This window comes from Acartia tonsa, chromosome 3 (assembly GCF_053477335.1).
Source record: "Acartia tonsa isolate MP-2025a chromosome 3, ASM5347733v1, whole genome shotgun sequence".
Lineage (NCBI taxonomy): Eukaryota > Metazoa > Arthropoda > Copepoda > Calanoida > Acartiidae > Acartia > Acartia tonsa.
In genome coordinates, this window is record NC_137262.1 from 28,360,914 (window position 1) to 28,378,917 (window position 18,004).

Consider the following 18,004-nt stretch of genomic DNA (forward strand, 5'->3'; position numbering starts at 1 on the left):
TCAAAATAAATAGAATGTCTTTATTATGTCAGGCACGGCCACTATGTATCAAAGCCAAAGACTGCAAAGGCTCGACAAGGGTGAATAAAAAACACATAAAGATAGTTAAGATATTTATTATGATATTTAATCTTTGCATTTTTAGAATGAAATACTATTATAAAACATAAATCTCCTCACCAACTAAAACCTGAAATAAACATGACCCTAGTCATCTTTGCTGCTTTTCTGTTAGATTGTAATTATGTCTGTTAGATTTAAATCTGACACAATCTCACTCTTTTTAATAAAAAATCATTGTATGACAAGATATGACTATAATTCAAATCTTTAGATATTTAGTAACATTATGTCCGATTATTTCTTATTTTCGGCGACACAATCAAATCTGACACATTGCCATTTCAAGAAATCAAAAATGACATTTAATGATGTAGAAAGCATATAGTCAGATTTAAGAAAATTGACGTTTAAGTACAGGTAGTCAGATTTAAGAAAAATGATTAATCTGACTCAAGATTGCCAATGTGAAAAATTACAGTTAGTGACACAGAGAAAGATATGAGAAAAGGATCAAATCTGACAACAAATTAAACAAATTATTAGAATAGTAGAATAGTTTTACTGTCGGCTACGCATCTAGAGGCTTTTGGTTTTGAGGGGAGAGGGGGGGGAAGGGAGCCGACCCCCAGCGAATTAAAATTTTTAGGTGTAATTTTTAAGTTACTGTTTGTATGGACAAAAACATCAAAGACATAAGTTTTAACCGAATTTGTGATTAATTTTATTATTTCAAACTGCAATTAAATTTTACCTGAAACTGTCTGTATCAAAGAAAATACCTCTTCTCAGATTTGAATTAGTTATAGAATTGCCAAATTCATCCAATCCTAAAATTATGAAATCAAATAGTTTCTTCCACATAGAAAGCTTTACATTAGTCCTTAGATATAATACTCAATGCAAAGAAAAAATCAATTGTCATAAACAATGTTAGATTTTCAATGTGACACATTGTGGGCCCCTCAATTTTTAATTATACAAACTAGTAATCGATTTTATCTAAATTTAATTATTACTAGTTTAATCAATGTTTTTTAGTAGCGAAGCTACTCTAAAATTCACAATGACCGTCCGTCCGTCTGTCCGTAATTATTGAATTGGGGGAAACGTGATTTTCTCGGCTCCTATTCAAGATAGACAGCTGAAATTTTTAGTGAAGATTTCCACTATATATGCCCATCTAATATATACATTGTTTTATCCGTCTGTTTGTTATTTGGGGTGCTAGATCGATTCCTAGATTTTTACGTTTTCGTGATTTTCTCAACTCCTTTTCAAGATAAAGGGCTGAAATTTTCAGGGATTAATTAATTTTATATTCTACATATTTTCACCAAGTTTTTAAATATTTTTTTTATTAATTGGGGTGCTAGATTGATTCCTAGATTTTTTAGGTTTTCATCGTTTTCTCATTTCCTATTCAGGATTGACGGTTGAAATTATCAGGGATTGAGTATGCTCATGTTCTACATATTTTCATCAAGTTTCATTAAGATTTGTCTATTGATTGCGGTGCTAGATCGATTCCTAGATTTTTAAGTTTTCATGATTACAAGGTTGCGTGATTTTAAAGGTGTGATGATTTTCCTATTTTACCAATATTAATATTCATGATATGACACTGCTTTATAGTATTTTTTCCTGATATACAATCATAATTTTTTAGCTTCGCTACTTAAGGATGTTGTCATCCTTGTTTTATAATTAAAGAGCAAGATTTTCTTTAAGAACTAAAAATATATTTTAAGCCTACAAAAAGTTTACCTAGAAATCCAGGAACAAGAAAAGTTGCCACAATTGCTATTACATTGGTGATAAAAACTACAGCTAAAATAAATAGTCATAAGACAAAGATATAAAAATGTCAATATATTCATCGACATAAACATGTTAACTTTATTTCTTGCAAAGGTCAGGAATATTTTTGACTGTTGTGGAAATGAGAAATACTACCTGCACTGAAGGACAATAAAATAATAATATTTGGAGGTGTGGTTGATACTGAAGTTGTTGTTGTTGTAGATGTGGTTGATGTAGTTATAGTTGTTGTAGATGTGGTTGATGTAGTTATGGTTGTTGTAGATGTGGTTGTTATAGTTGTAGTTGTGGTTGTTGTAGGTGTGTGTATTCCACACTAGTTGCCAAAGGTGTTTTTTTTAGATTTGGGAAAAATATCTACAGGTTTTCTTTTTTGATTATGCTAGTACCATATATTGGATGCCAGCCACTGGATTAGGGGCTGCAAATGACAAAAAAAAATAATTTTATGGTTTATTGGCAGCAGGGTTTGGCCAAGTTATGTGACTGATAAATAAGTGACACACTATTCATTATTGCCAAATCTTAAAAAAAGACACCTTTGGCTTTCTTTGTGTAGTTGTAGTTGTTGCAGTTGCATTTCTGTGAAATAGGCATAATATCAAAATTGGATAAATATTTTTTTCATTTAAAGGATTCTTTTTATCAAATAAAATGCTAAATGAACCAATCATTTGCTATTTTAACATACATTTGACAACAAATTCATCAATAAATGTTTTTTTTAAAACTTTACAAAAGATACCTATAGAAGATATCAGTATCTTCAATTGGTTGTATTGCAGGTAAAGAACCTTGTATGTTCAATGACCTAAATAAATATTATAATCTAAATAGAATATCATGGGATTAAATTCCAGAATGCATAACTTAGTGCCTAATTCCCCATTTTAAAAATTTTAGGCCAAAGACTTAATTTTTTCAACTTTTATAAAATTTGTATGATCTACAATTCTAAATTTTTTGTGAAATGAGATTCTTGGGGCATTTTTAACAACAAATTTTTTTTATAAATTAAACTTCTTTCTTTGCTGCACTGTAAGGTGAAAAAATTTAACCTGCTGCTGAATAAAAATCCAAAACTATTAGAAATGTTGGCTCAGTAATTATTGTCATAAATTCACTTGTCATAAAAACATTTGTTATAAAAACATTTGTCATAAAGGTACATTTCTCATAAATGACATTTTCATAAAGGTACGTTTGTCATAAAGGTACGTTTGTCATAAAGGTACATTTGTCATAAAGGTACGTTTGTCATAAATTACTGATACTCAAAGTTTTATACTGGTACCCAAAGTTTTATACTGGTACCTAAAGTTTTGTACTGGTACCCAAAGTTTTGAACTGGTACCCAAAGTTTTATTCTGGTGCCCAAAGATTTATACTGGTAACCAAATTTTATACTGGTACCCAAAGTTTTATACTGGTACCCAAAGTTTTATACTGGTACCCATGACAAATGTAATTTATGACAAATGTACCTTTATGACAAATGTATTTTATGACAAACGTACCTGTATGACAAATGAAATTTACGACAAATATACTTTTATGACAAACGTACCTTTATGACAAATATACCTTTATGACAAATGTACCTTTATGACAAACGTACCTTTATGACAAATGTACCTTTATGACAAATGTACCTTTATGAAAAATGTTTTTATGATAAATGTTTTTATGATAAGTGTGCCTTTTATGACAAACGTACATGTACCTTTATGACAAATGTAATTATGACAAATATATTTATGACAAGTGTATTTATGACAAGTGAATTTATGACAAAAATTACTGAGCCGAAATGTTTAGATATATTATTTTATGGAAGTGTTGTCTAATTATATCTTGTTTTTTTGAATTGATGATATAGTTTCAGAATAGTATGTGAATTATTGATGCATCTGTTAATGTCCAATGGACAACTTGAAGTTGATAATAGTTATTTCTCACATCGTATTATAACTGGTTCTAATCCACTAGATATTAATTGGTTTTGAATGAATACAAAACAAGAATAGTACTAACCTTAAATTATTTAGCTGATCTTCAGATATTGTTAAAGTGTCCTCAAATGTTATGAAGGCAATATTAGTGCAACTATCAGTATAGTAATAATAATTTCCATGAAAACTTTCCTTTGGTACCAATGTGTTCATTGTAATTCTAAGAATATATGTTATTAAAATACATCTATTATTCTTTCCTAGAAAGATTGACACAAGAATGAAGTTTAAGAATATGAATTAAATACAAAAAGAGAAGAAAAAAGCTTGACACTCTATATTAAAGTAATTTGAACTTGAATTGAACTTGAATTGAAGGCAAAAGGAATAATCAAAATTTAATGAAAAAGTATTTTCATAAATATTACTCACTGTTGAACAACATCTCCATTCATGAGATGATCTATGTAGAGTTGAACATGAGGACTATATTCAGTGCTAACCTTAAAAGCAATTTTTTCTCCTTAAAGGAACTGTAAAGTATTTTATTATGCTCTAAACTATCAAGGCTTCATGTGGGGACGTCCAAGCTATTCATTTTGAGGGGGGTATGAGTTGTTTTCAAAGGTAAGTCATCCAATGTAAATTAAGGTATAAATTTTGAGAGCGTTTCAACGAGCGATTTCTAAGCTTGAGAGGCTGTAAACATCACTTTACTCCCACCCTTGGGCAACTATGTCCTTGTGGCCTGATTTTGCAGCTGAAAGAGAGGTAAAATTATGAAAAACAGGGAATATCAGAACACCTTCGTTTATTTTACTGTTTCTAAAATATTTTACTTGTCATAAGTAGTGGAAACAAATTCATAACTGTTGAGAATTTATTCTATTACATTAAATTATGACGTTAGTTGTACATGAAATTTAAATTACCTCTAATAGAAAAACCAGAAGAACTTGATTGTATGTATTTGCATCAAGAGCAATTATTTGAAATTCTGCAGAATATTTCCTTCCATCTATGCTATGCCATGAACCATCACTGCTTTCCTCTCCCCAAACTAAACGTAGTCCAATAATGTTGTACCATAAATATAAGAATTGTGGAACCCTAGAATTTTTTCAAAAGAATTTATAAATCTAGAGTAATAAAAATGAATATAGAAGATCTAGAAAAATCCTTAAATAAAAGTAACACAATGTCTCTGTGTTTCTATCTGTCTGTGCTCAAGGATCTTGCTAACCGGTGGTTCGATATTGTTGTTCATAGGTCCTTTTGGGAGAGGTATACCACGCACTCCACCCAAGAGAAATCACCTCTAAAAAAATTACCAACCAAAATAAATTCTTTCAAAAAAATTAAAAGTAAGGTGCCATACCCTCCCCTACCTTCTTTCAAGTGCCTCAAGGGGGTTAGCCTCTAGTATTATATATTGTAGAACTTGGAAAATTTAAAAATAAGAAATACTTACACAACTGAAATTACTCCACCAGTTGAAGATATAGTATAGGGGTTGTCAAAATAAAAAGGCGCAAAATCAAAACCTCTGTCAAAGTAACCAGATGCAGGCAAATCATATCCTAGAATTTATGTACACTGGTACAGTGTATTGTAGGAAAAAAATAAATGAAGGGAAGACTTAATTACTCCTTTTATGTAAATAGAAATATTGTCCAAGGCAGTTTTATGTCAATAACCACCTGAAAAAAATTAAGAGACGTGTACATCTCCAAAAATAGAATATTTGACTAGCTTACTTCGAAGTGATGAATCATTAATTAAGGATTTAGATGACAGTGACCTATGCCAGTAATGTCTTAGCCAAACTGTCATTACAATTTAATCAATCTTTTCAAAAAAAATATCTGAAATAAATTAATATATGCAAAAAAGGGTTTACCTTCAAAAGTAAAATCATCCTGCACTGTTTCAATTCTAAGGCTTGAATTCAGGTCTATTGGATACCCTGCAGTGCACTCTAAACAGCATCATCAAATATTTAGTAGGGATCAAATTTTACATGTCAATTTATAATTATTTTATAAAATTATAAACTTACTTAGAATTTGAGGTTGAAAATCAGGAAAGTTCTGTCCAAGCGTTAGGCCAAAGAATACTTAATAAATAACTTTTTTTTTTAAAGAAGGTGTATCAACTTTTTTTTTTATAGCTAGCCGGTTCTTTTAGTAAGTAGTAGATGTAAAAATTTTCATAGAATTCAGATATGCAATCGTTTTTTTTGTAGACCTCTTATTTTTTAAGTAATTTAAGTTTTAAAAAAAAAATTAAGTCGATTTTAAGGTACTAAAATGCAACAAAAAAAAGAAAGAAAATGGCCATTATGATCAAAAATAGTAAGATCTTTAATTTGACACCTTACTTTTTCAATTCTGTCAGGTAATTATTGAAAAAATCGATTTTTTTAAACCCATGAGAATAAAAACTTTTAACTTAATTTTATTATTTCACAGGTAAAAAAATATGGGTTCATATATACCTTTAGAATCAGAAAAATATTACAAATTCATTGTAAGCAAAATTGAAAAAAAAAGTTTACAATATAGTATATAAACTACAATAAAAGGAATTATATGAAAATATCATATTATATTGTACAGGCAACGTCTTAATTCTTGAATTGAGTATAAAAATGGGAAGGGGGTAAAGAAGGGGTAAAGAGGGGGTAAAAAAGGGAAGACGATAGTGTTGCCTGAACAAAAAATACAATTGGCCATTTGTTTAATTTTTTATTTTTTTACTTTTTTTTCAATTTTGCTTACAATGGATTCGTAATATTTTTCTGATTCTAAAGGTATATATGAACCCATATTTTTTATGTCTGTTTGAGAAAATATTTAGGTCTAAAGTTTTTATTAAACCTAGGTTAAAAAAATAGATTTTTTCAATAATTACTCAACAGAATTTTAAAAGTAAGGTGTCAAATTAAAGATCTTACTATTTTTGTTCTTACTGGCCATTTTCTTCTTTTATTTTGTTGCGTTTTAGTACCTTAAAACCGACTTAATTATTATTTTAAAAAACTTAAATTACTTAAAAAATAAGAGGTCTACAAAAAAAACGATTGCATATCTGAATTCTATGAAAAATTTTACATCTACTACTTACTAAAAGAACCGGCTAGCTATAAAAAAAAGTTGATACACCTTCTTTTAACATAAAATTAATTATAAGATGGAGGGATCTTAAGGGAACACTAATGAACGCACTTATAGAATAATTAAAATTACCCCTTTTTTATTTTATATCTGTTACAGAAATAGTTAAAGAATAAAACTTTATTCTCTGTAGATATGTATATAACTTTCTTCCAGGCTAACTGAATATTCAAAAGTCAAAAGATGAGATCTCTAATTTATCACACTGTATGAGAACAAGAATGAAAAAACTGCAAATTGACAACGAATTGGCATTTGGTCCAATTCAAAGAAGACTATAGGGGTTAAGAAAGCTATACAGGCAATTTTAGTGATTAATTACAAAATACTTCATCATTATACAGTGTGTTTTTTTTATGGGAACTTTTTTGAAAGCAATTTTACCCCACTTATAGTTATCAGAATTTAATGATTAATGGCTTATTTCCTTCGTTTTTTAATGCAATTAAAAGAACACCAAAAAAATATTTCAGCTTTTATTTAAAAAGTACAGTAAAATCTAAAATTCAAAACTTAGGTTTCAACGTCTAAAAATGGTTTTAGCACATTTTTCTTATGCTCAAATATTCAACCTTTAGCAAGAATGGCTGCTAAACACTTCAAAGTTGAGATATAGAGCTTAAAATGTATACAGATACTATTAGGGACATGTACTAGAACATATCAAAGTTTGAAGGTCATATCTCAACAAGAGAGGGAGTACTGGCCTCCCAAAGTCGACTACAGAAAATCCAATTTTTTTCTTGCAAAGGGTAGAAGATTTAGGCATAAGAAAAATGCGCTGAAACCATTTTAGATGTTGGCACCTAAGTTTTGAATTTTAGATTTTACTGTACTTTTTAAATAAAAACTGAAATATTTTTTTGTTGTTCTATTAATTGCATTAAAAAACGAAGAAAATAAGCTATCAATCATTAAATTCTGATAACTATAAGTGGGGTAAAATTGCTTTCAAAAAAGTTCTCATAAAAAAACACACTGTAGTACATGAAAGACAATTTGTAAAATAAACATTATCTTTTTTAAACTCTCCCATATATAATACCCACAAAAAAAAAAAAAAAATTGCTCTTGTCAAATTTTAAATATTTTCTTGTAAAATCTGGTCTTTAGAATAAGTAAGCTAGCTCTCTAAAATCGAGCTAATTATTAATTAACATATTCCTTAAACATTTAACAAAGAACCTCAGCTATATTCAACTGGTTTTGGTTCATTCCAACTGTTGCTAGCTATACTTTATACTAGTCAATTAGTGAAGAAATAATCATGCACAGGAACCCAGGAAGCCGGATAATAATTATGAGTAGTTTAAACCAATATTAGTAAATAATAGAAAATGTTATTTTTACTACATATAAATCCAGTGTAGACAATTTAAATGTCTGCATTGTGTAATTTTCAATTTAATTTAATTGTGTAATTTTCAATCAAGAATAGCTATTTCTAACATTAAGTAGGACTTAAAAATACGATAATAAAAATTCCTACCTATTATAAGGTAGGAAGTGTTTCTCATTCTGCATCTATCAACAAACTAAACAATATTTTCAAGCAAGATTATAAATCTTTCTGCGGATATACTAAAAGGTGTTTTAAAAACGCAACCAATTCACATTTTTCAATATAAATCCCATAGTTATGGTATACAAGCTAAAAAAATCATCAAATTTATCCTTAGTAAATGCAAAATCATCTAAACATTGAATAAAGAATTTGCTTACTACCACTTGGTAGCACACCTTGAGTTCTAGCCCTAGAGAATATTTTTTTCTTTACTGTTTCTTATTTATAACTTGAGCATAAGGAAAAAGGATAAGAGGATGAATACTCACCCCCTTTTCTTGGTAAAATACTACTTCCCCATCCCTAAATTTAGAAGCAGACGAAAATCAAAAGCCGCCCAGGGCTTTTTGTAAGTCAATCGTAAATAATAATGTGAATAAAAAGAAAAGCGATATTTAGCAAACAGCCGTGGGTGGTCAGAATCAGCTGAATGTTCATTATGAAAAAAATTTCCCCCTTTTTAGAAATAGAAGGATTCATCTTTCATGAACAAATTTTTTAAAATAAAAATAAAATTCTATGTAATTTTTAATTAAAACGAAAATATCTAATCTAATATTCTTGCCCTAAATATGGAAATAGTAAAAAGTAAAAAAAAAATTTTTAATAATTTTTAATCCTCCCATTTGAAAAGTAGTGGAATAGCAATAAATTTTAGCGCGGCAACAGCGCTGAGTAGGCCTCTAGGCCCACTGCCTATTTTCGTCTTCTAGTTGCTTCGATTCCTCTCTTTTATTTTTTTCTCTATGAACTTGAGGAAGATAGAATTTGATCAATCCTTTCAATTTTTCCTAATCAACATATGTTATTACTATTAGCTGTGCTCTTAGCATCTAGGAGCTGTATATTCAAAGGAGTAAGGAAAGTGGAAAAATATCCTAAAACCATCAGAGACCCATAAGAAGCTTCTTTAAAATGAAGAACTCAATCAGTTTAGTAGTTATCAAAATCTTAAAGGAAGCCTGCAAGAAATACCACGCTTTAACTGCTGAAAGACTGCCACAAGTAGACCATATACCCCAAATTTGAAGCCTTCAGCTTCTATAACAAAAAAGTTCTAGGCATTTTAAAATGACATTTTATGTACAATGAAAATTTTGAAAGAATGGCAATGCTCATGTTGAAAACTTTGAAAATAAACTACGTGGCTCAGAAACAAAATTATAAGCTTATTTTTGTCATAAATTTAGGTTTTCAGTAACTAATTATATTTTTACAATAAAAATACCCATTTTTATAGTCAAAATCATTAAAAAAAAATTAAGTTTTACTTGCGTTGTACCGAATGTACTGTAGCCAATCAGAAGGCTGAATCAGCTTAACAACCAATCACAGCTGAGCTTGTGTTAGTTTACCCCTTTGTTTCCGCTATGATTTTCGTTTAAAAATGCAATTTAAATCGAATTTTTTTCATAGCTTTTGACTATGAAATGTGGTGTTTTTATTGTAAAAATGTAATCAGTTACAGGCAATCTAAGTTTCTGACAAAGATAAGGTTATAATTTTGTGTCTAGGCGACGTAATTTAATATTGTTTTTTCGGCTCAATACCAGCTGAGTATCCACAAATTTCCCAATAGTAGCTGAGTATCCACGCATATTTCCCAAGAGTAGTTGAATATCCACACTTTTCCCCTATGGTAGTTGAATATCCACAATAGTTTCCTATTGGTATTTTCATTATATCCTTTCATAATGCTGATTCCGATGACAAACAAAGCACATTAATGCAAGCAATTCACAGCTATCATTTGACTTTAATACAGATTTAGAAACTAAATATTAAAACATCCATAAAAGCGAAGCTCTGAAATGAAAGGATAAACTAACATTAACAGGATAATAATGTATAAGTCTATATAAAATTATTGTAATTATAGTAAATTTGTTGCAAATTTTCTTAAGTATATGCTACTGTTTAAGGACATACTGACATTTTTAGGACTTGATTATTGTACCTTATCATAATAAGAATCAGTATTCCATAAATTAGATATCCTCAAACTTATAAATAATAAATACCATTTATAAATAATAATAAATCAATCCACGTATGTTTTTGTCTTGAATTTAAGTTGTACAAAGAAGCCGAAAAATCTCCACCCACTTATTGCAAGTTTGCACTTTAAAACAAGGATGACAAAATCATTAAAAGCGTAGTTGGGCATACAATAATCAATTTGATTTGTTGGTAATTAAGTTCTTTATAATGTGCTTTACAAGAATCATAACGCCAAGTTTGAAATCGATGGACGGACAGACGCACAGACCCTTATTTTTAAAATGATCAATCTACAGGGCTAATAATCCATATTTTTTTTGGACCAAAAATCCCTAAAGCCACGATTTTAGAGTTGATATAATTTCCTAGAAATGTAGAAAAACTTTGCTTTCATTTATTACATTATATGAAGAAAAAAATGTTAAAAAGGGTAAAAAGCAACATGTTTAAAATTGACCTACGGACTTTCTAACATGAATTGCTACGCTTCCTAAATCGTACCTTTTGTATTAAATCGATAGGACAATTCTAACATGTACAAATTAACAAAAAAGCTAACCAAAATAATTGTTTAAAAACTTTTTTCCCCCAATTGTAGTTGAATATCCACACATTTTCCCAATGGTAGCTGAGTATCCAAAAATGACCCCAATAGTAGCTGAATATCCACGTGGATACTCAGCTGGAATTGAGCCGTTTTTTCTTTTATGAGCATTGGAATTCTTTCAAAAATTCCATTGTACATAAAATGCTATTTTGAAATGCCTAGAACTTTTTTGTTATTGAAGCTGAAGGCTTTAAATTTGGGGTATTGGGTCTTCTTGTGGCAGTCTTTCAGCAGTTAAAGCGTGTTATTTCTTGCAGGCTTCCTTTAAGATAAAGACCAAAAAACTTACTACTTTATAATACTAGCGGCTGCGCCTCTAGCAAATTGGGGCTCTTTATACGAAGGGATATGGACGGGCAGAAAAATAGCCTAAAACCATACCCAGACTTATTTATAAAAATAAATAGCCTAAAACAATTTCATGACCTATAAGAAGCTTTGCTGTATAGGAGAACAATATAGGTTCAACGGTTGGCGAGATCCTTCGCTACAGCCAAAAAGAAGCTTACTACTTTATATAAAAGGATTTTTGAGATATTTTTTCCAGTTGCTTCAGGTATTCAAATTAAGGTATAATCTCTAATATATAGGTTTTACATTTTTAAAAACATAGGTCTTTTTAACACCGTTTAGTATGTATGCAACTACACTAGCACACTTATTAAATTTAACCAACTAAAGAATTTTTTATCCAATCTTAACCAGACAAATGCCATCTAGCTAAAAAAGATGCGTAGATTTCATTTCTGGCAACCAGAAAATCCGCAGAAATCGAATTCACGAGATCCAAAAAAGTTTCATTAAAAAAAACCTTACACCAAAAATAACAAACAATAATTATAACGACGACTTAGTTTCTTTTTCCTGTTTAATACGAATATTGAAACTAATTTTCAGGCATGCATGTTTGTTGGTATAGTACTTTTTTTAGAAACCAAAATACAGACATATATAAAACTACGAAATTGTATATTAGTTACTACAAAGATTATATTTTTTTTCTTGCTTTAAAACAACTTTTTGTACATAAAAACCCGTAATGTCTTCATTATGGACACAAACATGCATGCTGTATAGTTTTAAAAAATTTAGTCAAATAAAATACCTGATTAGAATACAAAGCAAGAAATAAAGGTTATCAACTCCCTATGAGCTTTTTGTGTTAAATAGAATTATTAATAAGAATAAAAGAGTTTCAAAAAAAAGTAAAATAACAAAATGTTAGTTGAATTGTTAATATTAAATCAATCAAAAAACGTTTTACATTCCTATAATTAATTTCAATAAAACATATATATGCTCAAGAAAGGTTATTTATAATTATGAATTCTACCAGACTAAAATATAAAAGGGGAAATAGTTTATGAAGACGACACAAAATGATTTTAAAAATTACTTATTTTTATCTTTTTTTTTAATCTTTAACAATTTTAATGTTTTTATTATGTAAATATATAAAGTATTATTCAAACTTAAAGGATTTAATCTTTTTCTTTGTAATTTATATGTCAAAACAGTGTAAAAATGAAGTTCTTAATTACGAATTTTCAAATCATTAGATTTTAATACAATTTATTATAGAAATAAAGAATTATTTCAACAAAAAAAAATTGCTACAAAAAGGCTTACTGTAGTATTAAACTGACTTAATTGTATAATTGCATTTATTTTGTTTATTTATCTTGAAAAATGAGTGTTTAAGTGCTGCATTGGTTAAAATCAAACCTAAAAGTGCTCTTTATTCAGTGACAGAGTGAAAAAAATATATACCTTGTTTTATAGTTTTTGATCTCTTTTTTTATATATTTTTATCTGATATGTATATCAAAACTTAAAAGTATCTATTTCATTAGATATTCATACTTTGCTAAAACGTCTTGGTTACTTTTTGCACTATATTTGCTCTAAAAAGGATTCTTTATCTGACTTTTACATTTAAAATGAAAGATTTTATGTCAATTTTTGTGTTGACTGTAGAAAAAAATAATTATTTTGTTTATATGCAATTTTCTATAATTAAATGTGAGAAATGCCTTTTTTCACATGTAGGGCGAAAAAAGTAACACTGAAAATATTTTTTACGTCTTAAGCATGTCCTAAACTCAAAGATAATAAACTTTCATAAAAGATTTATTTCAGAATATGTCATTTAGGGCATAAAATTAATTTTGCAAATTAACATTGCAAATGTTTGCCAATAACTTTTAAAAATGATTTCTGCGGATTTTCTAATTTACATGGGTGTTTTCTACACATTTTCTCCTTTCTAAAAATACCTTCCTCATAAAGATTGGCTTCCGGAAAGTATATACTTTTCGAAAATGATATGTGCTAGGTCAACAACTTGCAAAATTTTTAAAATAATTTTGGAGGGCAGATTTTTTTCTAGGGTTGATTTCTCATTGGAGGGTGATTTTACCATCAAAGGATCTATAAGAAGATACCTTATAAAAGAGAACCATATCAGTTCAGCGGTTAGTGAGATCCTTTGGTACGGACAAAAAGACAGACAGATAGACAGAGATCCTGTTACTTTTATATTAGGATATATGTTTGCTGTCTAGTTTTCAAATTAGCTGTTTGACCACAAAATGATTTAATCTAAAAATAATTTTGTTTGTATGTATTATGAGTTTGCATTATGATTCATCTATTACCAATTATAGTAAGATGCCAATCTCCTACTGGCATTTGCATTAGTCAATTGTTGTATGGCTTGTGCACGATTATTGTTGGGAAATAGAGAAAATAATACACTTTCCTGCATTAAAATTTATCACCACATAAGTGGTCGTAAGCCTTAAAAATAAGAATTGTAGGTTTTTTTCTGACACTCCCCTTTTTTAAAACATATTTTAAGTTTGATGGTTTTTAGCTTTTAAACACAATATTTTACATTTTAATCCATTTAATTAGTTTTAGAAAATGTTATTTCAGGAAACAATAGTATAAGAAAGGCATCTCTATAATCAAGACCTAAAATATAAGTATGTCCTAATCACATCATGTATTTAAGTAATTTTGGTACAGATTTTTATTGAGTCTTTGGTTCACTCTCTAAATCACCCAATAAGAAAACAGTGGAGGAACAACCAGGTCATTTGATAAATAGTTGATTTTTTAGGGCAGAGCTAGATATAATATGTCTATTTTATGGATAAACAACCGCAACTGTTAACAGATATGGCGGTCAAGAACTGTTTAAATTCCACAACCTAGAAACAGCTTTTTTTACTAAATCACAGCTGACAAACTAGATATAGTACCAGGGCAGACAGACGAACCAACTATTAGATTGATAGATGCAATATAATCTTGCGGCTGGCAAACCCTGTAGATTACCATAGTTGATGTTAGATTCAGGGAGTTAGAGGAAATTAGACTGTAGATTATGAAGTTTTATAAGCCTGCTCTAACACTAATAGGCTCAAAAACTTTGGATTTATTAATTAAATCTTGATTGGTTGATTAAAAATTGCAGTATCCAAACTTTTTAACCAATAAATACAATATACAGAATATTTTTGTTTACTGTCATTGATGATGTACACCATTTAATCGTCCATTGTCTTATCCCATAAGATCCATGTGCCTGGGCTGGAAATTGAAATTTTTGTCTGGTTAGTTTTGATAAATTGCTACACATAAAAACTGCAAATGCACATCAACAACAAAAACAAAGCTGCAAATATTAGCGGAACATAAAAAATAACAATAAATTGTACGTCCGTTCGTCCGAGACGGATAGCTTTTTTCGATTAATTTAATTCTTTGCACGAAGATCCCTGAAGTAGTTATGTGCAATTTAGAAAACGTTGCAACTATATAAGCGTTGCCAAAATGTCCGTACGTCCATTCTAAACATGTTTCGATTTTATACATTTATATTCTAATTTTTCAGTTCTGACACTATATAAGTTTTAATGTTCGTTCCATTTCAGAGCTTTGTTTTCATGGATGTTGTCATCCTTGTTTAACTTACAATGCAAGTTTTATTTTGAATACATGTCTTATGTCTAATATGGTTATCTATTAATCATAGAAAAACAATGTCTATCATTCGTTTATCTGTTCGTTCGCCCCCCCCCCTGCCTCCCCGAAAAAAAGAAAGAAAGGTAGCATCACATTTTGCATTACAAGATATAAAAAAATGTATTGATAGTGGGTGTTTAACCACGAACCCTTCTGAGACGATGTCTCTAAGAGCTACTTCCCGTAGTGTTACCTTAAAGTATAAAGTGTCTGCTCAATGTTTAGAAGATTGTGGATAGTCTAGGCCAAAAACTGAAGACTTAACATAGAATTCCCTCTGCTCTTTTGTTAGACACACATAACAAATAGCAATTGGAGTAGGGGTTTCCCAATAATCAGGCGTAAATCTATACTTTGTTTTCCTCTTTCTTTTTTTAAGTACATTGAAAATTTACTTTCTCTTTGTCCGTCTGCAAATCCATGTTCTTTTGTTCTTAGCTACTTATAGATGTTGTCATCCTTTTAAAAGATATTATCCCTTTTATCTTTGCCTAAAGTCAAAATACAGTTACTTTTTCCAGTCTTGCTTCTTATTCTTGTGTTTTTTTTGAGAGTAACACTTCCCTTGAACTGCCTTTATAGCTTCCACTTAATACTTAGTGTCTTACAGACATACTAACATATTGTTTTGTAATCTTTTGATTTTAGATTTTTTTTGCAATTTTTAAACTTTTTTGTTAAGCACACAATAATTATCTTTTCTTATTTTAGAGAGTACCCGAGATCTCATGCTCGCCAGATCCACAAGATAGTCCAATGCGAGGGTAGTCCAGGTATAAATTTTTAAGTCTTTTCCAAACAAAGGCATGTAGTTTTTAATTTTTCCATCAATTCAAATTTTAAAAGAGGGCTTTTTATTATTTTATGCAGGGAAAAGGGAATGATACACTGTATTCCAGAAATCCCGAAAAATGACAAAAAATCATGGAGAGTGTATATTTGAAAATTTGTATGAAATTTTATTTAAATAGCAATAAGTATACATATATCTTTTAAAATAATGGTGAAAATACTTATAATAAGGGTTTTACACAAGGGGCGTCAAGGGGGGGGGGGGTGTAAAGCTAGTCTAATTAGCACATTTCAGAACTTCCTTTATTTCTAAGCAACATTGACGGGAATCATATCAAAAGATATTACACAACCCAACTAACAATGTTTGTTAACCCTTAATAGTGGGGGGGGGGGAGGCGACCCTCCCCCCCTTTTAGTATTTTCAATCTCATTTTCTTTGTGTGAAAGATAGAGAGCTATAACTGAGTGACTTGTTTAAAATGGGTACGACACATAACTGAAAGTTAAATATCTCCATCCTGGTGGGCACAGGATGCCAGGATACCTGGCAGGATCATACAGGTAAAGAGCAAAAATATTTTTTTTTATGACTTAAACTTAACATTTCCTCTTACCAAAATACTAAAATATCCTATATTACTACATACAGGTGTTCAAGTCAATTTCCGGTTCCAGGTATGATCCTGCAGGTCTCCAGAAATCTTTAATTAACTCCTTTTACCTCAATTTTTTACTTAGATACCTCAAATTTTAAACTTAAGCTATTCTAACAACTATACACGACCAACTAAAATTTCATTAAAATCTGCCGCTATTTTCCTGCCGACTGCCGTCGCTGAAATTTATATTTTGAGATTTCTAATAAATACAGATGAGTAAATTTCTTACTCATTTTCTGTGTGTTTATTTAAGCAGGGAGGAAGGGAACAATGGACTGTTTATTATACTAGTCCACAAAGTTTTATAATAGTTTTTTCTTATTTGTAGGCATAACAACTTTTGGGACTTTTGAATTTGATTGGTTGGTTTATTAGTTGAGTGTCCAAACATTTCAACAACTAATTGTAATTTATAGAAGGGGCAATTTTGTTTATTACTATTGGGGATGTACATTATATTACCGGCCATTGTCTTATCCCTTTAGATCCTAGATATGTAAGACTCTAATTTTTATTTTCATTTATTTTAAAGGAAACATTTTCTATCTTAATCAACATAAGTTCTAATCTTCTTTGTTAATAAGTATGAAAGAACCTTTTGTGAAAGGTTGCTCAATAAAAGGGTAAAGGGAGTAGATAATGTTAAACATATAAAATCATAATATTTTTTGTTGATTAAGGAAACCACATACAAATATTTAGACTTTTAGCTTTAATGGGATCCAAGATTGACATAAATCGAGCCCCCCCCCCCCAATAAAAGGTATGATAGTTCAGATAAGACCTTAGACATAAATGGATAATCTTTTATTTGTTTTTAAAACTTTTCTTTACTTTTAATTTTATTGAATATGTGTTTGAAATAAATAGAAAAATAAATTACCTTTTTATCTTAAAAAATTGTTTTTTTTTATAGACCAGGTATCTTTAGGGCTTAAAAAAACAAACTTCGCATAGCTTCGCATCACAGGGTAAAGTTCTCTGATATTATACATACATCTAATATCACCATGTAAGAGGATTTGCTTGGACTTTTTTGGCCTTAAAAGATCTGGAACCAAACGTAAAATTTTCATTAGAAGAAAATTGTCTATCTTACAGAAATCGGGTATGCTAAGAAAACCATCTACAATTACAACAAAAAATGGAGATTTGACTTCTTTTAAAGACTAACCGTATAAATTATTACATACTGATTCCAAAAATATATAATACTTAAAAATAGCTTTAAAAATAAAGGGTCCACGATGATTTGAAATGTAGTTTAGTTGACCTTAAAAATAGTTGTTTACAATGATGAAAAGGAACTTAATTCCATACCTCTGGTATAATTACAC

At 29.5% G+C, this 18,004-nt stretch overlaps 2 protein-coding genes across 2 annotated transcripts in view; one reads left to right on the forward strand and one right to left on the reverse strand.

Annotated features, from left to right (window-relative positions):
• LOC145315183 (WD repeat-containing protein 27-like) overlaps positions 1–18,004 on the forward strand; it is a 29,564-nt gene that overhangs the window by 6,848 nt on the left and 4,712 nt on the right. The window contains exon 3 of the mRNA XM_080155224.1: positions 15,925–15,986. Coding sequence (XP_080011350.1) covers positions 15,925–15,986 — 62 coding nt within the window. The remainder of the gene's footprint in view (positions 1–15,924; positions 15,987–18,004) is intronic.
• On the reverse strand, positions 136–8,532 carry LOC145315182 (uncharacterized). The gene is made up of 12 exons (XM_080155223.1): positions 8,499–8,532; positions 5,893–5,949; positions 5,734–5,811; positions 4,766–5,413; positions 4,266–4,336; positions 3,916–4,053; positions 2,627–2,692; positions 2,421–2,463; positions 2,017–2,197; positions 1,828–1,890; positions 815–890; positions 136–190 (listed from the first exon to the last, which is right to left on the reverse strand). The coding sequence occupies exons 5-12, from the start codon at positions 4,286–4,288 to the stop codon at positions 184–186; spliced, it is 597 nt and encodes a 198-aa protein (XP_080011349.1). The 5' UTR covers positions 4,289–4,336; positions 4,766–5,413; positions 5,734–5,811; positions 5,893–5,949; positions 8,499–8,532; the 3' UTR covers positions 136–183.

Excerpts from the sequence above, each read along its gene's own strand:
- LOC145315182 (XM_080155223.1), bottom strand. The coding sequence starts at position 4,288 with ATGAATGGAGATGTTGTTCAACA. Across the intron at positions 1,891-2,016 it reads TTTATTGTCCTTCAGTGCAG|CTGTAGTTTTTATCACCAAT; the intron begins GTAGTATTTCTC and ends TATTTATTTTAG. Across the intron at positions 891-1,827 it reads TCTTGTTCCTGGATTTCTAG|GATTGGATGAATTTGGCAAT; the intron begins GTAAACTTTTTG and ends TCATAATTTTAG.